General features: G+C 53.9%; 1 protein-coding gene across 1 annotated transcript in view; it reads right to left on the bottom strand.

Annotated features, from left to right (window-relative positions):
• Positions 1 to 23,796, bottom strand: part of ATRNL1 (attractin like 1) — a 453,110-nt gene that overhangs the window by 333,986 nt on the left and 95,328 nt on the right. Inside the window, exons 11-13 of the mRNA XM_040438845.1 lie at positions 1,993 to 2,077; positions 1,029 to 1,240; positions 756 to 874 (exon numbers count right to left, since the gene is read on the bottom strand). Coding sequence (XP_040294779.1) covers positions 756 to 874; positions 1,029 to 1,240; positions 1,993 to 2,077 — 416 coding nt within the window. The remainder of the gene's footprint in view (positions 1 to 755; positions 875 to 1,028; positions 1,241 to 1,992; positions 2,078 to 23,796) is intronic.

The raw sequence follows: 23,796 nt of genomic DNA on the forward strand, positions 1-23,796 counted from the left end.
CTGGGACCCAATGATCACTGATCATATCAGAGATAAGTGGTGCCAGGGGTCTGTGGTGGCCGCTTATCTCCATAATGCACTTAATATTTTCTCATGTTGACCCCATGTCAGCCTCACATCCCCCATCCACATTTCCCCCGTAGGTTCCCGTACGGGGGCATCTATCCGTCCCCCACACATTCTAAAGCCAGAAATTATACTTGCAACTTTCCAATACACTTTGTGAGTCAATTCCTCACCATTTGCAAAATCTCTGCTTTCTGCCACTGAATGGAAAATAAAAATTCATCCTGACATAATATTTCTCACAGCTGAAGGTTTGTTACAGTTGTAGCCCTCTGTGATCTAAACATCCTGCACTCCAGACTGATACATTTCATCTACAATGATACATTGTAACAGGAGAGAGATTTGTGCTGCTGGTGTGTTTATCACTACACCGATACACTGTAACACATTCTCAGCTGTGAGAATTATCTGCGGACTAAAACTGGGGTTCTGTCAAGATGCTGATGTGAACAGGGTCTTAGACAAGCTCAGGTTTTCAGCCTCTGTATGTAAACAAGGACATATTCATTCACTGACAACAAGCTGAGATCTTGAAAATAGTGACAGATTGTGCTACAAGCTGCAGAATTCAGAGACCCCCGCTAATTCTGACAAATGCTTCAGGTTTGGGGGGCTCCATGTGCGGTTTGATGAGGGATCCAGTGAGAGCCCCGATTACTCCCTCCCTGGCGCCCCCGCGTCCTCACCATGCTGCAGTTGCTGCTCAGGGACATGCACTTCTTGTCGTCGCACCACTGGCAGCCGTTGGTGTTGGCGGTGCAGCTGGCGCAGTCCGTGTTCTTGTAGCATCTGTCGTCTGCTGGCGCTGCGGGGGAGGGGTAATAAGGACATGTTATCTCACAAAGTCAGGCAACAAAATTGTAGCTGCAGCTCTGGATGTGACTGGAGCATACGCCAAGCTGTAACTCAGGATCAGGATAAGCAAAGTGTATGTGGAGAACTACAAGTGCCATGCTTACCGGACTTGTTGGGACAGTGGGCGCGGAATAGGCTGCTGCTGGCGTGCACGGTCTCCCAGGACACGCAATGACCCTGGTCCCATAGACAGCTGATGCCCCGTATAGCGCTGGTGCACCGCTCCCGAGTGTGAAACGCCTCGCAGCTCGGAGGTTTGTACACCAAGATGTCATTCAGCAGCACGCTGGAGAATCCGCCAAATATGAACATGGACCTGACGGGCAAAACCAGCCACCATTACAACGGGATCAGAGGCACAAAGAAAAACCGAAAGGATTCTTCACAGTTAAAGCGGTAAACTCTAAAAATCCATCAACAGATCCTGTAGAGATCTCTAGGGAGGTGGACATTCCCTAAAAGGCAGAGAAAAGCCGGGAAAATCTAGAAAATTAATTCATTATCAGGAAGGATTTTCTATGGTTACAGAAAGTGCTAAAAAGTTCTGCACCAACAAGAGCGCGGCGGTAAAAAGACTGAGCCCCCAGATCCAGGGAAGCGGACAACAACAGGGTTCTTTGCTGTAAGAGCAGCGGCAGGAACAAAAGGAAATCAGGCTCCATTCACACGTCCGCAATTTCGTTCCGCAGTTTGCGGAACGGAATTGCGAACCCATTCATTTCTATGGGGCAGCACATCATGCTACCCGGACACGGAATTGCGGACTCGCACTTCCGGGTCCGCAAAAAAATAGAACATGTCCTGTTCTTGTCCGCGGACAAGAACAGGCATATTCTATTAGTGTCGGCATTGTGCGGTCCGCAAAATGCGGAACACACATTGCCGCTGTCCGTGTTTTGCAAGTCCGTGGATCCACAAAACACGTTGCGGACATGTGAATGGACCCTTACTGTAAGAGGAGTGAATTATGAAGGCTACTCTGCAGACACATGTTAATACCACAAGCCCGTAATACGTCCCTGATTCTTTACGGTTACAGGACTGTGAAGGTGAAACGTGAGGTCTTACCCATTACTGACTACGGCAGAGTGGCCGAAGCGGTTGACATCGCGGTGCAGGTTGGGCTTCTGCAGAACTTTCCACTCGTCACAAGCTGAAACAGAAGGAATGAAGATGAACATCGACATCTACAGAGGATTAGCGAGCATCGCCTGTGCCCTAGAACCTGCGGGGCCTCGTGTCCGGCCTGAGCATCGCCCAGCGCAGACCGACAAGAACCCAGAACGACTGTCACTTACCATGTATTGTGCTCCAGTCACATCTAGAGCTGCACTCACAATTCTGCAGGCAAGCTGAGCTCCTGTAATAAACTCTCCTGCACTGCATTCTGGGAGACGACTGCACACAGCCGGGTGTAAAGAGCACACTTCCCAGAGCAGACACTGAACCAGCAGGGAATGCTGGGGGATTTAAGCTCAGATACCGTAAATCCTTTATTACAAGGCGCTCGGCAGGCGGGAGATGAAATCTCTTATCGGCTCAATGTTATTTGTCAAACTGGCAGCAAATTCACTGGGAACTGAGCGCTGGACCGGAGGAGGGGGCGGCACGAGTGCTGCATACCAAGAACAAGTCTGGGGCATATACTCTAGTCACATCCAGAGCTGCAATCACAGTCCTCTGCTGGGAGAAAGCAGTGCATCATGGGAACACCGATACCCAGTTAGTGCTGAGTTGTTAGGAACCATGGCTGACAAAGGAAGTAACAGCAGACTGTGACTGCAGATTTGGAGGTGACTATAGTGTAAAACATAATGTAACTGCATAACTGTGACTGCAGACTTGGTGGTGACTAGAGTGTAAAACATGATGTAACAGCAGACTATGACTGCAGATTTGGAGGTGACTAGAGTGTAAAACACGATGTAACAGCAGAACTGTGACTGCAGATTTGGAGGTGACTAGAGTGTAAAACATGATGTAACCGCAGAACTGTGACTGCAGACTTGGTGGTGACTAGAGTGTAAAACATGATGTAACCGCAGAACTGTGACTGCAGATTTGGAGGTTACTGGAGTTTAAGACATGATGTAATGGCAGAACTGTGACTGCAGAATTGGAGGTGACTGAAGTGGGAAACACGATGTAACAACAGAACTTTGACTGCAGACTTGGTTGTGACTAGAGTGTAAAACATGATGTAATGGCAGAACTGTGACTGCAGATTTGGAAGTGACTAGAGTGTAAAACATGATGTAACGGCAGAACTGTGACTGCAGACTTGGTGGTGACTAGAGTGTAAAACATGATGTAACCGCAGAACTGTGACTGCAGATTTGGAGGTTACTAGAGTTTAAGACATGGTTTAAGGGGGTTGTTTTGTAATTGCATGTAATTTGTGTAGCGCCACCTGTTGTTTGCTCTTTTTCTAATTTCTCTGTCCACCTCACTGAGGTGGACGCACACGCTCAGTTCCATCCTTCTAATGTTACCGTCTGCCATAGAAATGACACGCCCCCCTGGGAAAGGACACACCCTCTGAGAAAGAACACGCCCCCTGAAATAAATTTGTGGCTCTGGATGTGGGTGAAAAGGCATGATAGCAGCATGTAAGTGCTGCTCTGGATGTGACTGGAGTATCAGAAAAGATACAAAATGGCGCCTGCAGCTCTGGGTGTGACTGGAGGATCAGTGCATCTATTTTAGAGCTAATTTCCTTGTGATGAGGATGACATCTGTGTATTCTGTACCTGACGCGAAGTGTGAAATCACCGATAATATTCCCGAGCCGCAGCTGATGGCGGATTGTGTCTGGATGGAAAAAACGGAACAGACAAAGATACATTGTATCTACAAGTTACTTCTGAGACTGTTACCTTCTTAAAGGGACACTGCACCACTATAACAGGAATGAGGTCCCATCCGCACGCCTTACTTCTAAGAACTGGGTCCATATCAATCACATGCATAAAATCCAGAAGCCACTAGAGCTCAGCAGGGGCCACACAAGAGCGGGGGCCCCGAGGATTAAAATACAAAGGACAATAAGATCACGGTCCCCAGGAGCTCCAGAGCCTGAGGCCAGTCTGCACAGTGCCAGGCAGCTGCTGAGCGAGGTAAAGCTTTGTGTACAGAGAGCTGGAGAAGAAACGGATCCTCAGCCGCCGAGATGTACAATTAGAGACTATATTCCCACATCCTAGAGCAGAGTTGACTGGACATTGCCGCCCCCGGTCGCAGCGCCCATCGCGGAGGGTCGTTCCTCGCCCTCCTGACCCCACAGACTTCAGTGGATTATTTGTCTTTGAAGATACAATTATCTCTCATCAAAGTCCATTATTCAGTGACGCTGGCGGCGACATTTAACCGTGATTGTCGCCACTTTGAAATCAGCGTCTTTTCTTCCGGGGAACCTTCTATAAATAGACGTTTTATCTTCATTAAGAGCCCATTAATATTAACAACTAATGAAAGTTCTCGTGGGACCGGAGCGGCGGCCGCAAAGCAGACGCATTCAATCAATCAGGGACTATTGCATGAAACTATACACAGCGCAGACTGGACTCAGCTTCATCACCATCAGCACCAGGATTCCCCAAATTACACACCTCAGATTCCTTTACCTCAGCACTAGTGAGACCTGACCGGGTGCCGGATTACAGGGACCTGGCCGGGTGCCGGATTACAGGGACCTGGCCGGGTGCCGGATTACAGGGACCTGGCCGGGTGCCGGATTACAGGGACCTGGCCGGGTGCCGGATTACAGGGACCTGGCCGGGTGCCGGATTACAGGGACCTGGCCGGGTGCCGGATTACAGGGACCTGGCCGGGTGCCGGATTACAGGGACCTGGCCGGGTGCCGGATTACAGGGACCTGGCCGGGTGCCGGATTACAGGGACCTGGCCGGGTGCCGGATTACAGGGACCTGGCCGGGTGCCGGATTACAGGGACCTGGCCGGGTGCCGGATTACAGGGACCTGGCCGGGTGCCGGATTACAGGGACCTGGCCGAAAGCTGGATTATAGGGACCTGACCGGGTGCTGGATTATAGGGACCTGACCGGGTGCTGGATTATAGGAACCTGACTGTACTGTGACATCACTCTGTTTATTATCCCTGTACTGTGACATCACTGTGTATTATCTCTGTACTGTGACATCACTCTGTTTATTATCCCTGTACTGTGACATCACTGTGTTTATTATCCCTGTACTGTGACATCACTGTGTTTATTATCCCTGTACTGTGACATCACTGTGTTTATTATCCCTGTACTGTGACATCACTGTGTTTATTATCCCTGTACTGTGACATCACTGTGTATTATCCCTGTACTGTGACATCACTGTGTTTATTATCCCTGTACTGTGACATCACTGTGTTTATTATCCCTGTACTGTGACATCACTGTGTTTATTATCCCTGTACTGTGACATCACTGTGTTTATTATCCCTGTACTGTGACATCACTCTGTGTATTATCCCTGTACTGTGACATCATTGTGTTTATTATCCCTGTACTGTGACATCACTGTGTTTATTATCTATGTACTGTGACATCACTGTGTGTATTATCTCTGTACTGTGACATCACTGTGTGTATTATCTGTACTGTGACATCACTGTGTTTATTATCCCTGTACTGTGACATCACTGTGTGTATTCTCTGTACTGTGACATCACTGTGTGTATTATCTGTACTGTGACATCACTGTGTTTATTATCCCTGTACTGTGACATCATTGTGTTTATTATCCCTGTACTGTGACATCACTGTGTGTATTATCTGTACTGTGACATCACTGTGTTTATTATCCCTGTACTGTGACATCACTGTGTGTATTATCTGTACTGTGACATCACTGTGTTTATTATCCCTGTACTGTGACATCACTGTGTTTATTATCCCTGTACTGTGACATCACTGTATTTATTATCCCTGTACTGTGACATCACTCTGTGTATTATCCCTGTACTGTGACATCACTGTGTTTATTATCCCTGTACTGTGACATCACTGTGTGTATTATCCCTGTACTGTGACATCACTGTGTGTATTCTCTGTACTGTGACATCACTGTGTGTATTATCTGTACTGTGACATCACTGTGTGTATTATCTCTGTACTGTGACATCACTCTGTGTATTATCCCTGTACTGTGACATCATTGTGTTTATTATCCCTGTACTGTGACATCACTGTGTGTATTATCTGTACTGTGACATCACTGTGTTTATTATCCCTGTACTGTGACATCACTGTGTGTATTATCTGTACTGTGACATCACTGTGTTTATTATCCCTGTACTGTGACATCATTGTGTTTATTATCCCTGTACTGTGACATCACTGTGTGTATTATCTGTACTGTGACATCACTGTGTTTATTATCTCTACTGTGACATCACTGTGTTTATTATCTCTGTACTGTGACATCACTGTGTGTATTATCTCTGTACTGTTACATCACTGTGTTTATTATCCCTGTACTGTGACATCACTGTGTGTATTATCCCTGTACTGTGACATCACTGTGTGTATTATCTCTGTACTGTTACATCACTGTGTTTATTATCTCTGTACTGTGACATCACTGTGTTTATTATCCCTGTACTGTGACATCACTGTGTGTATTATCCCTGTACTGTGACATCACTGTGTGTATTATCTCTGTACTGTGACATCACTGTGTGTATTATCTCTGTACTGTGACATCACTGTGTGTATTATCTCTGTACTGTGACATCACTGTGTGTATTATCCCTGTACTGTGACATCACTGTGTGTATTATCTCTGTACTGTGACATCACTGTGTGTATTATCCCTGTACTGTGACATCATTGTGTTTATTATCTCTGTACTGTGACATCACTGTGTATTATCTCTGTACTGTGACATCACTGTGTTTATTATCCCTGTACTGTGACATCACTGTGTATTATCTCTGTACTGTGACATCACTGTGTTTATTATCCCTGTACTGTGACATCACTGTGTGCATTATCCCTGTATTTAGCCAGTCTTTATAGTCAGAGGACTCTGTTCTATCGCGGTCAGTGACTGGTTCGTCTCTCTCTTTCATTGACTCTTTTGTCCAGTGAAACATGAACGCTCCATTGATCAGCGCAGCCGTCTCCATCCAAGAGCATCATGTCTGCCTCAGCAATTAGACCAATGATATAGAATCGGGGGAGAAATCAATGGCAGCCGAGGAGGGGGGAGGGGCAACGCAACTGCATATATCTATACTAATCAGCGGACACATACTTACACTGCACCCAGAAAGTCCTCACACCCCTCACTGTCCTCTCAACAGAAGGTGAGAAATCTTTATTAATTTACTGAGGAGAAACTAAAATCTCACATTGACGTTAAGTCTTCAGCCCCTTTACTAAGGACATGATGCTGCCCCCACCATGCTTCACTGTAGGGAGGGTATTGGGCAGGAGATGAGCGGCGCCTGGTCTCCTCCAGACATGATGCTGCCCCCACCATGCTTCCCTGTAGGGAGGGTATTGGGCAGGAGATGAGCGGCGCCTGGTCTCCTCCAGACATGATGCTGACCCCACCATGCTTCACTGTAGGGAGGGTATTGGGCAGGAGATGAGCGGCGCCTGGTCTCCTCCAGACATGATGCTGACCCCACCATGCTTCACTGTAGGGATGGTATTGGGCAGGTGATGAGCGGCGCCTGGTTTCCTCCAGACATGATGCTGCCACCATGCTTCACTGTACGGATGGTATTGGGCAGGAGATGAGCGGCGCCTGGTCTCCTCCAGACATGATGCTGCCCCCACCATGCTTCCCTGTAGGGATGGTATTGGGCAGGAGATGAGCGGCGCCTGGTCTCCTCCAGACATGATGCTGCCCCCACCATGCTTCACTGTAGGGATAGTATTGGGCAGGTGATGAGCGGCGCCTGGTCTCTTCCAGACATGATGCTGCCACCACCATGCTTCACTGTAGGGATGGTATTGGGCAGGAGATGAGCGGCGCCTGGTCTCCTCCAGACATGATGCTACCCCCACCATGCTTCCCTGTAGGGATGGTATTGGGCAGGAGATGAGCGGCGCCTGGTCTCCTCCAGACATGATGCTGCCCCCACCATGCTTCACTGTAGGGATGGTATTGGGCAGGTGATGAGCGGCGCCTGGTCTCTTCCAGACATGATGCTGCCACCACCATGCTTCACTGTAGGGAGGGTATTGGGCAGGAGATAAGCGGCGCCTGGTCTCCTCCAGACATGATGCTGCCCCCACCATGCTTCCCTGTAGGGAGGGTATTGGGCAGGAGATGAGCGGCGCCTGGTCTCCTCCAGACATGATGCTGACCCCACCATGCTTCACTGTAGGGAGGGTATTGGGCAGGAGATGAGCGGCGCCTGGTCTCCTCCAGACATGATGCTGACCCCACCATGCTTCACTGTAGGGATGGTATTGGGCAGGTGATGAGCGGCGCCTGGTTTCCTCCAGACATGATGCTGCCACCATGCTTCACTGTACGGATGGTATTGGGCAGGAGATGAGCGGCGCCTGGTCTCCTCCAGACATGATGCTACCCCCACCATGCTTCCCTGTAGGGATGGTATTGGGCAGGAGATGAGCGGCGCCTGGTCTCCTCCAGACATGATGCTGCCCCCACCATGCTTCACTGTAGGGATAGTATTGGGCAGGTGATGAGCGGCGCCTGGTCTCTTCCAGACATGATGCTGCCACCACCATGCTTCACTGTAGGGATGGTATTGGGCAGGAGATGAGCGGCGCCTGGTCTCCTCCAGACATGATGCTACCCCCACCATGCTTCCCTGTAGGGATGGTATTGGGCAGGAGATGAGCGGCGCCTGGTCTCCTCCAGACATGATGCTGCCCCCACCATGCTTCACTGTAGGGATGGTATTGGGCAGGTGATGAGCGGCGCCTGGTCTCTTCCAGACATGATGCTGCCACCACCATGCTTCACTGTAGGGATGGTATTGGGCAGGAGATGAGCGGCGCCTGGTCTCCTCCAGACATGATGCTGCCACCACCATGCTTCACTGTAGGGATGGTATTGGGCAGGAGATGAGCGGCGCCTGGTCTCCTCCAGACAAGATGCTGCCACCACCATGCTTCACTGTAGGGATGGTATTGGGCAGGTGATGAGCGGCGCCTGGTCTCCTCCAGACATGATGCTGCCCCCACCATGCTTCACTGTAGAGATGGTATTGGGCAGGAGATGAGCGGCGCCTGGTCTCCTCCAGACATGATGCTACCCCCACCATGCTTCCCTGTAGGGATGGTATTGGGCAGGAGATGAGCGGCGCCTGGTCTCCTCCAGACATGATGCTGCCCCCACCATGCTTCACTGTAGGGATGGTATTAGCCAGGTGATGAGCGGCGCCTGGTCTCTTCCAGACATGATGCTGCCACCACCATGCTTCACTGTAGGGATGGTATTGGGCAGGAGATGAGCGGCGCCTGGTCTCCTCCAGACATGATGCTGCCACCACCATGCTTCACTGTAGGGATGGTATTGGGCAGGAGATGAGCGGCGCCTGGTCTCTTCCAGACATGATGCTGCCACCACCATGCTTCACTGTAGGGATGGTATTGGGCAGGAGATGAGCGGCGCCTGGTCTCCTCCAGACATGATGCTGCCACCACCATGCTTCACTGTAGGGATGGTATTGGGCAGGTGATGAGCGGCGCCTGGTCTCTTCCAGACATGATGCTGCCACCACCATGCTTCACTGTAGGGATGGTATTGGGCAGGAGATGAGCGGCGCCTGGTCTCCTCCAGACATGATGCTGCCACCACCATGCTTCACTGTAGGGATGGTATTGGGCAGGAGATGAGCGGCGCCTGGTCTCCTCCAGACAAGATGCTGCCACCACCATGCTTCACTGTAGGGATGGTATTGGGCAGGTGATGAGCGGCGCCTGGTCTCCTCCAGACATGATGCTGCCCCCACCATGCTTCACTGTAGAGATGGTATTGGGCAGGAGATGAGCGGCGCCTGGTCTCCTCCAGACATGATGCTACCCCCACCATGCTTCCCTGTAGGGATGGTATTGGGCAGGAGATGAGCGGCGCCTGGTCTCCTCCAGACATGATGCTGCCCCCACCATGCTTCACTGTAGGGATGGTATTGGGCAGGTGATGAGCGGCGCCTGGTCTCTTCCAGACATGATGCTGCCACCACCATGCTTCACTGTAGGGATGGTATTGGGCAGGAGATGAGCGGCGCCTGGTCTCCTCCAGACATGATGCTGCCACCACCATGCTTCACTGTAGGGATGGTATTGGGCAGGAGATGAGCGGCGCCTGGTCTCCTCCAGACATGATGCTGCCACCACCATGCTTCACTGTAGGGATGGTATTGGGCAGGTGATGAGCGGCGCCTGGTCTCCTCCAGACATGATGCTGCCCCCACCATGCTTCACTGTAGAGATGGTATTGAGCAGGTGATCAGCGGCGCCTGGTCTCCTCCAGACATGATGCTGCCACCACCATGCTTCACTGTAGGGATGGTATTGGGCAGGTGATGAGCGGCACCTGGTCTTCTCCAGACATGATGCTGCCACCACCATGCTTCACTGTAGGGATGGTATTGGGCAGGTGATGAGTGGCGCCTGGTCTCCTCCAGACATGATGCTGCCCCCACCATGCTTCACTGTAGGAATGGTATTGGGCAGGTGATGAACGGCGCCTGGTCTCCTCCAGACATGATGCTGCCACCACCATGCTTCACTGTAGGGATGGTATTGGGCAGGAGATGAGCGGCGCCTGGCCTCCTCCAGACATGATGCTGCCCCCACCATGCTTCACTGTAGGGATGGTATTGGGCAGGTGATGAGCGGCACCTGGTCTCTTCCAGACATGATGCTGCCACCACCATGCTTCACTGTAGGGATGGTATTGGGCAGGAGATGAGCGGCGCCTGGTCTCCTCCAGACATGATGCTGCCACCACCATGCTTCACTGTAGGGATGGTATTGGGCAGGTGATGAGCGGCGCCTGGTCTCCTAAAGAAATGATGCTGCCCCCACCATGCTTCACTGTAGGGATGGTATTGGGCAGGAGATGAGCGGCGCCTGGTCTCCTCCAGACACGATGCTGCCCCCACCATGCTTCACTGTAGGGATGGTATTGGGCAGGAGATGAGCGGCGCCTGGTCTCCTCCAGACATGATGCTGCCACCACCATGCTTCACTGTAGGGATAGTATTGGGAAGGTGATGAGCGGCGCCTGGCCTCCTCCAGACATGATGCTGCCCCCACCATGCTTCACTGTAGGGATGGTATTGAGCAGGTGATGAGCGGCGCCTGGTCTCCTCCAGACATGATGCTTCCCCCACCATGCTTCACTGTACGGATGGTATTGGGCAGGTGATGAGCGGCGCCTGGTCTCCTCCAGACATGATGCTGCCTCCACCATGCTTCACTGTAGGGATGGTATTGGGCAGGTGATGAGCGGCGCCTGGTCTCCTCCAGACATGATGCTGCCCCCACCATGCTTCACTGTACGGATGGTATTGGGCAGGTGATGAGCGGCGCCTGGTCTCCTCCAGACATGATGCTGCCACCATGCTTTACTGTACGGAGGGTATTGGGCAGGTGATGAGCGGCGCCTGATCTCCTCCAGCCATGATGCTGCCCCCACCATGCTTCACTGCACAGAGTGTATTGGGCAGGTGATGAGCGGCGCCTGGTCTCCTCCAGACATGATGCTGCCACCACCATGCTTCACTGTAGGGATGGTATTGGGCAGGTGATGAGCGGCGCCTGGTCTCCTCCAGACATGATGCTGCCACCACCATGCTTCACTGTACGGATGGTATTGGGCAGGTGATGAGCGGCGCCTGGTTTCCTCCAGACATGATGCTGCCACCATGCTTCACTGTAGGGATGGTATTGGGCAGGTGATGAGCGGCGCCTGGTCTCCTCCAGACATGATGCTCCCACCACCATGCTTCACTGTAGGGATGGTATAGGGCAGGTGATGAGCGGCGCCTGGTCTCCTCCAGACATGATGCTGCCACCACCATGCTTCACTGTACGGATGGTATTGGGCAGGTGATGAGCGGCGCCTGGTCTCCTCCAGACATGATGCTGCCACCACCATGCTTCACTGTAGGGATGGTATTGGGCAGGTGATGAGCGGCGCCTGGTCTCCTCCAGACATGATGCTGCCACCACCATGCTTCACTGTAGGGATGGTATTGGGCAGGAGATGAGCGGCGCCTGGTCTCCTCCAGACATGATGCTGCCACCACCATGCTTCACTGTAGGGATGGTATTGGGCAGGTGATGAGCGGCGCCTGGTCTCCTCCAGACATGATGCTGCCCCCACCATGCTTCACTGTAGGGATGGTATTGGGCAGGAGATGAGCGGCGCCTGGTCTCCTCCAGACACGATGCTGCCCCCACCATGCTTCACTGTACGGATGGTATTGAGCAGGTGATCAGCGGCGCCTGATCTCCACCAGACATGATGCTGCCCCCACCATGCTTCACTGTAGGGAGGGTATTGGTCAGGTGATGAGCGGCGCCTGGTCTCCTCCAGACATGATGCTGCCACCACCATGCTTCACTGTAGGGAGGGTATTGGGCAGGTGATAAGCGGCGCCTGGTCTCTTCCAGACATGATGCTGCCACTAACCATGCTTCACTGTAGGGATGGTATTGGGCAGGTGATGAGCAGCGCCTGGCCTCCTCCAGACATGATGCTGCCACCACCATGCTTCACTGTACGGATGGTATTGGGCAGGTGATGAGCGGCGCCTGGTCTCCTCCAGACATAATGCTGCCACCACCATGCTTCACTGTACGGATGGTATTGGGCAGGTGATGAGCGGCGCCTGGTCTCCTCCAGACATGATGCTGCCACCACCATGCTTCACTGTAGGGATGGTATTGGGCAGGTGATGAGCGGCGCCTGGTCTCCTCCAGACATGATGCTGCCACCACCATGCTTCACTGTAGGGATGGTATTGGGCAGGTGATGAGCGGCGCCTGGTCTCCTCCAGACATGATGCTGCCACCACCATGCTTCACTGTAGGGATGGTATTGAGCAGGTGATCAGCGGCGCCTGGTCTCCACCAGACATGATGCTGCCACCACCATGCTTCACTGTAGAGAGGGTATTAGTCAGGTGATGAGCGGCGCCTGGTCTCCTCCAGACATGATGCTGCCACCACCATGCTTCACTGTAGGGATGGTATTGGGCAGGTGATGAGCGGCGCCTGGTCTCCTCCAGACATGATGCTGCCCCCACCATGCTTCACTGTAGGGATGGTATTGGGCAGGTGATGAGCGGCGCCTGGTCTCCTCCAGAAATGATGCTGCCACCACCATGCTTCACTGTAGGGATGGTATTGGGCAGGTGATGAGCGGCGCCTGGTCTCCTCCAGACATGATGCTGCCACCACCATGCTTCACTGTAGAGAGGGTATTAGTCAGGTGATGAGCGGCGCCTGGTCTCCTCCAGACATGATGCTGCCACCACCATGCTTCACTGTAGGGATGGTATTGGGCAGGTGATGAGCGGCGCCTGGTCTCCTCCAGACATGATGCTGCCACCACCATGCTTCACTGTAGGGATGGTATTGGGCAGGTGATGAGCGGCGCCTGGTCTCCTCCAGACATGATGCTGCCACCACCATGCTTCACTGTAGGGATGGTATTGAGCAGGTGATCAGCGGCGCCTGGTCTCCACCAGACATGATGCTGCCCCCACCATGCTTCACTGTAGGGATGGTATTGGGCAGGAGATGAGCGGCGCCTGCTGTCCTCCAGACATGATGCTGCCCCCACCATGCTTCACTGTAGGGAGGGTATTGGTCAGGTGATGAGCGGCGCCTGGTCTCCTCCAGACATGATGCTGCCCCCACCATGCTTCACTGTAGGGATGGTATTGGGCAGGTGATGAGCGGCGCCTGGTCTCCTCCAGACATGATGCTGCCCCCACCATGCTTCACTGTAGGGATGGTATTGGGCAGGTGATGAGCGGCGCCTGGTCTCCTCCAGACATGATGCTGCCACCACCATGCTTCACTGTAGGGATGGTATTGGGCAGGTGATGAGCGGCGCCTGGTCTCCTCCAGACATGATGCTGCCCCCACCATGCTTCACTGTAGGGAGGGTATTGGTCAGGTGATGAGCGGCGCCTGGTCTCCTCCAGACATGATGCTGCCACCACCATGCTTCACTGTACAGATGGTATTGGGCAGGTGATGAGCGGCGCCTGGTCTCCTCCAGACATGATGCTGCCCCCACCATGCTTCACTGTAGGGATAGTATTGGGCAGGAGATGAGCGGCGCCTGGTCTCCTCCAGACATGATGCTGCCACCACCATGCTTCACTGTACAGATGGTATTGGGCAGGTGATGAGCGGCGCCTGGTCTCCTCCAGACATGATGCTGCCCCCACCATGCTTCACTGTAGGGATGGTATAGGGCAGGTGATGAGCGGCGCCTGGTCTCCTCCAGACATGATGCTGCCCCCACCATGCTTCACTGTAGGGATGGTATTGGGCCGGTGATGAGCGGCGCCTGGTCTCCTCCAGACATGATGCTGCCCCCACCATGCTTCACTGTAGGGAGGGTATTGGTCAGGTGATGAGCGGCGCCTGGTCTCCTCCAGACATGATGATGCCCCCACCATGCTTCACTGTACAGATGGTATTGGGCAGGTGATGAGCGGCGCCTGGTCTCCTCCAGACATGATGCTGCCACCACCATGCTTCACTGTAGGGATAGTATTGGGCAGGAGATGAGCGGCGCCTGGTCTCCTCCAGACATGATGCTGCCACCACCATGCTTCACTGTACAGATGGTATTGGGCAGGTGATCAGCGGCGCCTGGTCTCCACCAGACATGATGCTGCCCCCACCATGCTTCACTGTAGGGATGGTATTGGGCAGGAGATGAGCGGCGCCTGCTGTCCTCCAGACATGATGCTGCCCCCACCATGCTTCACTGTAGGGAGGGTATTGGTCAGGTGATGAGCGGCGCCTGGTCTCCTCCAGACATGATGCTGCCCCCACCATGCTTCACTGTAGGGATGGTATTGGGCCGGTGATGAGCGGCGCCTGGTCTCCTCCAGACATGATGCTGCCCCCACCATGCTTCACTGTAGGGAGGGTATTGGTCAGGTGATGAGCGGCGCCTGGTCTCCTCCAGACATGATGCTGCCACCACCATGCTTCACTGTACAGATGGTATTGGGCAGGTGATGAGCGGCGCCTGGTCTCCTCCAGACATGATGCTGCCACCACCATGCTTCACTGTAGGGATAGTATTGGGCAGGAGATGAGCGGCGCCTGGTCTCCTCCAGACATGATGCTGCCACCACCATGCTTCACTGTACGGATGGTATTGGGCAGGTGATGAGCGGCGCCTGGTCTCCTCCAGACATGATGCTGCCCCCACCATGCTTCACTGTAGGGATGGTATAGGGCAGGTGATGAGCGGCGCCTGGTCTCCTCCAGACATGATGCTGCCCCCACCATGCTTCACTGTAGGGATGGTATTGGGCCGGTGATGAGCGGCGCCTGGTCTCCTCCAGACATGATGCTGCCCCCACCATGCTTCACTGTAGGGAGGGTATTGGTCAGGTGATGAGCGGCGCCTGGTCTCCTCCAGACATGATGCTGCCACCACCATGCTTCACTGTACAGATGGTATTGGGCAGGTGATGAGCGGCGCCTGGTCTCCTCCAGACATGATGCTGCCACCACCATGCTTCACTGTAGGGAGGGTATTGGGCAGGTGATAAGCGGCGCCTGGTCTCTTCCAGACATGATGCTGCCACTAACCATGCTTCACTGTAGGGATGGTATTGGGCAGGTGATGAGCAGCGCCTGGCCTCCTCCAGACATGATGCTGCCACCACCATGCTTCACTGTACGGATGGTATTGGGCAGGTGATGAGCGGCGCCTGGTCTCCTCCAGACATAATGCTGCCACCACCATGCTTCACTGTACGGATGGTATTGGGCAGGTGATGAGCGGCGCCTGGTCTCCTCCAGACATGATGCTGCCACCACCATGCTTCACTGTAGGGATGGTATTGGGCAGGTGATGAGCGGCGCCTGGTCTCCTCCAGACATGATGCTGCCACCACCATGCTTCACTGTAGGGATGGTATTGGGCAGGTGATGAGCGGCGCCTGGTCTCCTCCAGACATGATGCTGCCACCACCATGCTTCACTGTAGGGATGGTATTGAGCAGGTGATCAGCGGCGCCTGGTCTCCACCAGACATGATGCTGCCACCACCATGCTTCACTGTAGAGAGGGTATTAGTCAGGTGATGAGCGGCGCCTGGTCTCCTCCAGACATGATGCTGCCACCACCATGCTTCACTGTAGGGATGGTATTGGGCAGGTGATGAGCGGCGCCTGGTCTCCTCCAGACATGATGCTGCCCCCACCATGCTTCACTGTAGGGATGGTATTGGGCAGGTGATGAGCGGCGCCTGGTCTCCTCCAGAAATGATGCTGCCACCACCATGCTTCACTGTAGGGATGGTATTGGGCAGGTGATGAGCGGCGCCTGGTCTCCTCCAGACATGATGCTGCCACCACCATGCTTCACTGTAGAGAGGGTATTAGTCAGGTGATGAGCGGCGCCTGGTCTCCTCCAGACATGATGCTGCCACCACCATGCTTCACTGTAGGGATGGTATTGGGCAGGTGATGAGCGGCGCCTGGTCTCCTCCAGACATGATGCTGCCACCACCATGCTTCACTGTAGGGATGGTATTGGGCAGGTGATGAGCGGCGCCTGGTCTCCTCCAGACATGATGCTGCCACCACCATGCTTCACTGTAGGGATGGTATTGAGCAGGTGATCAGCGGCGCCTGGTCTCCTCCAGACATGATGCTGCCCCCACCATGCTTCACTGTAGGGATGGTATTGGGCAGGAGATGAGCGGCGCCTGCTGTCCTCCAGACATGATGCTGCCCCCACCATGCTTCACTGTAGGGAGGGTATTGGTCAGGTGATGAGCGGCGCCTGGTCTCCTCCAGACATGATGCTGCCCCCACCATGCTTCACTGTAGGGATGGTATTGGGCAGGTGATGAGCGGCGCCTGGTCTCCTCCAGACATGATGCTGCCCCCACCATGCTTCACTGTAGGGATGGTATTGGGCAGGTGATGAGCGGCGCCTGGTCTCCTCCAGACATGATGCTGCCACCACCATACTTCACTGTAGGGATGGTATTGGGCAGGTGATGAGCGGCGCCTGGTCTCCTCCAGACATGATGCTGCCCCCACCATGCTTCACTGTAGGGAGGGTATTGGTCAGGTGATGAGCGGCGCCTGGTCTCCTCCAGACATGATGCTGCCACCACCATGCTTCACTGTACAGATGGTATTGGGCAGGTGATGAGCGGCGCCTGGTCTCCTCCAGACATGATGCTGCCACCACCATGCTTCACTGTAGGGATAGTATTGGGCAGGAGATGAGCGGCGCCTGGTCTCCTCCAGACATGATGCTGCCACCACCATGCTTCACTGTACAGATGGTATTGGGCAGGTGATGAGCGGCGCCTGGTCTCCTCCAGACATGATGCTGCCCCCACCATGCTTCACTGTAGGGATGGTATAGGGCAGGTGATGAGCGGCGCCTGGTCTCCTCCAGACATGATGCTGCCCCCACCATGCTTCACTGTAGGGATGGTATTGGGCCGGTGATGAGCGGCGCCTGGTCTCCTCCAGACATGATGCTGCCCCCACCATGCTTCACTGTAGGGAGGGTATTGGTCAGGTGATGAGCGGCGCCTGGTCTCCTCCAGACATGATGATGCCCCCACCATGCTTCACTGTACAGATGGTATTGGGCAGGTGATGAGCGGCGCCTGGTCTCCTCCAGACATGATGCTGCCACCACCATGCTTCACTGTAGGGATAGTATTGGGCAGGAGATGAGCGGCGCCTGGTCTCCTCCAGACATGATGCTGCCACCACCATGCTTCACTGTACAGATGGTATTGGGCAGGTGATCAGCGGCGCCTGGTCTCCACCAGACATGATGCTGCCCCCACCATGCTTCACTGTAGGGATGGTATTGGGCAGGAGATGAGCGGCGCCTGCTGTCCTCCAGACATGATGCTGCCCCCACCATGCTTCACTGTAGGGAGGGTATTGGTCAGGTGATGAGCGGCGCCTGGTCTCCTCCAGACATGATGCTGCCCCCACCATGCTTCACTGTAGGGATGGTATTGGGCCGGTGATGAGCGGCGCCTGGTCTCCTCCAGACATGATGCTGCCCCCACCATGCTTCACTGTAGGGAGGGTATTGGTCAGGGGATGAGCGGCGCCTGGTCTCCTCCAGACATGATGCTGCCACCACCATGCTTCACTGTACAGATGGTATTGGGCAGGTGATGAGCGGCGCCTGGTCTCCTCCAGACATGATGCTGCCACCACCATGCTTCACTGTAGGGATAGTATTGGGCAGGAGATGAGCGGCGCCTGGTCTCCTCCAGACATGATGCTGCCACCACCATGCTTCACTGTACAGATGGTATTGGGCAGGTGATGAGCGGCGCCTGGTCTCCTCCAGACATGATGCTGCCCCCACCATGCTTCACTGTAGGGATGGTATAGGGCAGGTGATGAGCGGCGCCTGGTCTCCTCCAGACATGATGCTGCCCCCACCATGCTTCACTGTAGGGATGGTATTGGGCCGGTGATGAGCGGCGCCTGGTCTCCTCCAGACATGATGCTGCCCCCACCATGCTTCACTGTAGGGAGGGTATTGGTCAGGTGATGAGCGGCGCCTGGTCTCCTCCAGACATGATGCTGCCACCACCATGCTTCACTGTACAGATGGTATTGGGCAGGTGATGAGCGGCGCCTGGTCTCCTCCAGACATGATGCTGCCACCACCATGCTTCACTGTGTCCATGTGAAAGGGGCTGAAGACTTGTGTCCATGTGAAAGGGGCTAAAGACTTGTGTCCATGTGAAAGGGGCTAAAGACTTGTGTCCATGTGGAAGGGGCTGAAGACTTGTGTCCATGTGGAAGGGGCTGAAGACTTGTGTCCATGTGAAAGGGGCTGAAGACTTGTGTCCATGTGAAAGGGGCTGAAGACTTGTGTCCATGTGAAAGGGGCTAAAGACTTGTGTCCATGTGAAAGGGGCTAAAGACTTGTGTCCATGTGGAAGGGGCTGAAGACTTGTGTCCATGTGGAAGGGGCTGAAGACTTGTGTCCATGTGGAAGGGGCTGAAGACTTGTGTCCATGTGAAAGGGGCTAAAGACTTGTGTCCATGTGGAAGGGGCTGAAGACTTGTGTCCATGTGGAAGGGGCTGAAGACTTGTGTCCATGTGGAAGGGGCTGAAGACTTGTGTCCATGTGAAAGGGGCTGAAGACTTGTGTCCATGTGAAAGGGGCTGAAGACTTGTGTCCATGTGAAAGGGGCTGAAGACTTGTGTCCATGTGAAAGGGGCTGAAGACTTGTGTCCATGTGAAAGGGGCTGAAGACTTGTGTCCATGTGAAAGGGGCTAAAGACTTGTGTCCATGTGAAAGGGGCTGAAGACTTACTGTAGGTCAGCGGGAGATTTTAGATTTTCCTTTTCAATAAATTTGCAAAAAAATCAAAAAAAAAATGTTCTCACTTTCTGATTATGCAGGAACTTATAGCAGAAAGGGCGAGATAAGAAAATGTGAGGAAAGTGAGAGGCCGAATACAGTGTATGTAATCATCTGACACAATACACACAAGAGATGTTACATAGGACTGCAGGTGACATCTACTGCATTATCTGTACTCAGAGAGTTATCACTGTGTTATCTGTGCTGTTACATAGGACTGCAGGTGACATCTACTGCATTATCTGTACTCAGAGAGTTATCACTGTGTTATCTGTGGTGTTACATAGGACTGCAGGTGACTCCTGTCCTGTATATATTCCCTGGCTCGGCTTCGTGTTCATAGTCCTGCATTTGCCGATGCTTCCGTTCTTTTTCCTTTGTTAACCTTCGGTGATTACAGCGGTTTCCCTGGCGAGCGCCGTTCTTTCCCATAAGGAGCCGCGTCTATTACTCCGTTATTGCCCCACTTGCTTGTAGAACATTGCACTGGTTGCGAGGACTGGGTGTAGTGACCGGCGCGGATCCTTCCTGCTTCCAGTTCTAAAACTCCAACACGTGTGTCCAGTAAAAAACATTCAGAGGTGGTGGTTGGTTGTGACCTCCTCCACCACATTCTTGGAGCAGCTCCAGGAGCACCTGGGGTTGTGACCTCCACCACCATACAAGCTGCATTCTGGGAGCAGCTCCAGGAGCACAAGGGGGTGTGACCTCTGCCATCGTACAAGCTGTGTTCCCAGAGCACAAGGGGCTGTGACCTCCTCCACTGCATTCTGGAAGCAGCTCCAGGAGCACCTGGGGTTGTGACCTCCGCCACCGTACAAGCTGTGTTCTTGGAGCACCTGGGGTTGTGACCTCTGCCACCATACAAGCTGCATTCTGGGAGCAGCTCTCGGAGCACCCGAGGTTGTGACCTCCATCACCGTACAAGCTGTGTTCTCAGAGCACAAGGCTCTGTGACCTCCTCCACTGCATTCTGGGAGCAGCTCCAGGAGCACAAGGGACTGTGACCTCCGCCACCGTACAAGCTGTGTTCCCAGAGCACAAGGGGCTGTGACCTCCTCCACTGCATTCTGGGAGCAGCCCCAGGAGCACCTGGGGTTGTGACCTCCGCCACCGTACAAGCTGCATTCTGGGAGCAGCTCCAGGAGCACAAGGGGGTGTGACCTCCGCCACCGTACAAGCTGTGTTCTCGGAGCACAAGGGGCTGTGACCTCCTCCTCTGCATTCTGGAAGCAGCTCCAGGAGCACCTGGGGTTGTGACCTCCGCCACCGTACAAGCTGTGTTCTTGGAGCACCTGGGGTTGTGACCTCTGCCACCATACAAGCTGAATTCTGGGAGCAGCTCTAGGAGCACCCGAGGTTGTGACCTCCGTCACCGTACAAGCTGTGTTCTTGGAGCACCTGGGGTTGTGACCTCTGCCACCATACAAGCTGCATTCTGGGAGCAGCTCTCGGAGCACCCGAGGTTGTGACCTCCATCACCGTACAAGCTGTGTTCTCAGAGCACAAGGGGTTGTGACCTCCTCCACTGCATTCGTGAAGCAGCTCCAAGAGCACCTGGGGTTGTGACCTCCGCCACCGTACAAGCTGTGTTCTTGGAGCACCTGGGGTTGTGACCTCCATCACCGTACAAGCTGTGTTCTCAGAGCACAAGGGGTTGTGACCTCCTCCACTGCATTCTGGGAGCAGCTCCAGGAGCACAAGGGACTGTGACCTCCGCCACCGTACAAGCTGTGTTCCCAGAGCACAAGGGGCTGTGACCTCCTCCACTGCATTCTGGAAGCAGCTCCAGGAGCACCTGGGGTTGTGACCTCCGCCACCGTACAAGCTGTGTTCTTGGAGCACCTGGGGTTGTGACCTCTGCCACCATACAAGCTGCATTCTGGGAGCAGCTCTCGGAGCACCCGAGGTTGTGACCTCCATCACCGTACAAGCTGTGTTCTCAGAGCACAAGGCTCTGTGACCTCCTCCACTGCATTCTGGGAGCAGCTCCAGGAGCACAAGGGACTGTGACCTCCGCCACCGTACAAGCTGTGTTCCCAGAGCACAAGGGGCTGTGACCTCCTCCACTGCATTCTGGGAGCAGCCCCAGGAGCACCTGGGGTTGTGACCTCCGCCACCGTACAAGCTGCATTCTGGGAGCAGCTCCAGGAGCACAAGGGGGTGTGACCTCCGCCACCGTACAAGCTGTGTTCTCGGAGCACAAGGGGCTGTGACCTCCTCCTCTGCATTCTGGAAGCAGCTCCAGGAGCACCTGGGGTTGTGGCCTCCTCCACTGTATTCTGGAAGCAGCTCCAGGAGCACCTGGGGTTGTGACCTCCGCCACCGTACAAGCTGTGTTCTTGGAGCACCTGGGGTTGTGACCTCTGCCACCATACAAGCTGAATTCTGGGAGCAGCTCTAGGAGCACCCGAGGTTGTGACCTCCGTCACCGTACAAGCTGTGTTCTTGGAGCACCTGGGGTTGTGACCTCTGCCACCATACAAGCTGCATTCTGGGAGCAGCTCTCGGAGCACCCGAGGTTGTGACCTCCATCACCGTACAAGCTGTGTTCTCAGAGCACAAGGGGTTGTGACCTCCTCCACTGCATTCTGGGAGCAGCTCCAGGAGCACAAGGGACTGTGACCTCCGCCACCGTGCAAGCTGTTTTCCCAGAGCACAAGGGGCTGTGACCTCCTCCACTGCATTCTGGGAGCAGCTCCAGGAGCACCTGGGGTTGTGACCTCCGCCACCGTACAAGCCTTGTTCTCGGAGCACCTGGGGTTGTGACCTCCACTGTAACACAAGCCGCATTCTGGGAGCAGCTCCAGGAGCACAATGGGGTGTGACCTCCGCCACCGTACAAGCTGTGTTCTCGGAGCGCAAGGCTCTGTGACCTCCTCCACTGCATTCTGGGAGCAGCTCCAGGAGCACCCAAGGCTGTGACCTCCGCCACCGTACAAGCTGTGTTCTTGGAGCACCTGTGGTTGTGACCTCCACTGTAACACAAGCCGCATTCTGGGAGCAGCTCCAGGAGCACCCGGGGCTCTGAACTCTTTCTGCTTTTCACCTTGTGCATCAATCAAAAGCTTCGGATGAGAACTGTCCTTGGCAGTCGGCACCTGTCGGCCTGAGAGCGACATCTGCTGCAGTGATGTTCCTCCTGGCCACGTTCCACCGCACATAATACGTTCACTTTCCGGCGACGCCTCCGTCCAATGTCAAGACTGGGCTGATTGTTGCTAATACTGTAGTACAATGATCCGCAGCACTCGCCAGTGTAGAAAATAAAGATGGTGGTTTATTCACAACAACAGCATGGTAATAGCAGCGACGTTGCGACCGTCTCCGGTCTTCTTCAAGCAGTCTCCGAGTGCTGCCGATCATTGCACCTTAGGCCAGGATTCCCACCTGCGTGCACCACCACCTATAAAGGTACCTTTAATGACTTGCCCGAATCTGGGATCAGTAGTGCTGCCAAAACCTCATTTTTGTATACCTGATGTTGCTAATACTAATCACACAGCCACTGCAAAAGTCTGCACGCCTCTGGATGCTCATATGTAGTCACATAAGGCAGCAATCACACGTGCGGCTCTTGGTGCAGTGTTTTTTTGTTGTCAATCCAGGAGTGGATTATGAGGAATTCCAGACTATAGGACTCGCTAATTGCTGGACTACCAGGAATGTCCCTGGGGACTACTGATGTCACAGACACTTGCCTTCTCTCCTTGGTCTGCAAGCCGTGGCTCTCCAGCTGTTACAAACCTAGAACAGCTTGTGGCTGTCAGGGGATACTGGGAGTTGTAGTTACGAACAGCTGGAGAGCCACTGATATATGAGCACACAGCCCCCCCAGGTCATCGCACCGCACTGTATATCACTTGGTGCCCCCTGGTGGACATGTACAGAATGCAGCCTCTCACGGGAGTTTCCATTGCTCTATGTATAAAGGTACCTTTCCCCTTTAAGAGACACTTGGACTCTTTGTTACTTTTCAGTCTGTTTTGTTGCATTTTGTTGATACTTTGTTACATCCGCTGTAATGGGTCTCCAGATAAGAGCACAAGAAGCAGAAGCGACCAATAAAACCGCCTCATTTCGCTTCTTTCTGGCGGCTCATTTGTAAACAGGCGCAGTCCTATGTAATAATTTGCTGGTAAATGAGACCTACTTTCCCGGACACAATGGCACGGAGGTAAGTGGCTTCATCTGAACAGAACAATGCTCCAGTATGAAAGTCAAGCTTGTCAGATGTGGGCGGGGCCCGCGGCGGCGTGGGCGCATCGGGGCAGTTAATGGCT

The sequence above is a fragment of the Bufo bufo genome, chromosome 6 (genome assembly GCF_905171765.1).
Source record: "Bufo bufo chromosome 6, aBufBuf1.1, whole genome shotgun sequence".
NCBI classification, from domain to species: Eukaryota; Metazoa; Chordata; class Amphibia; order Anura; family Bufonidae; genus Bufo; species Bufo bufo.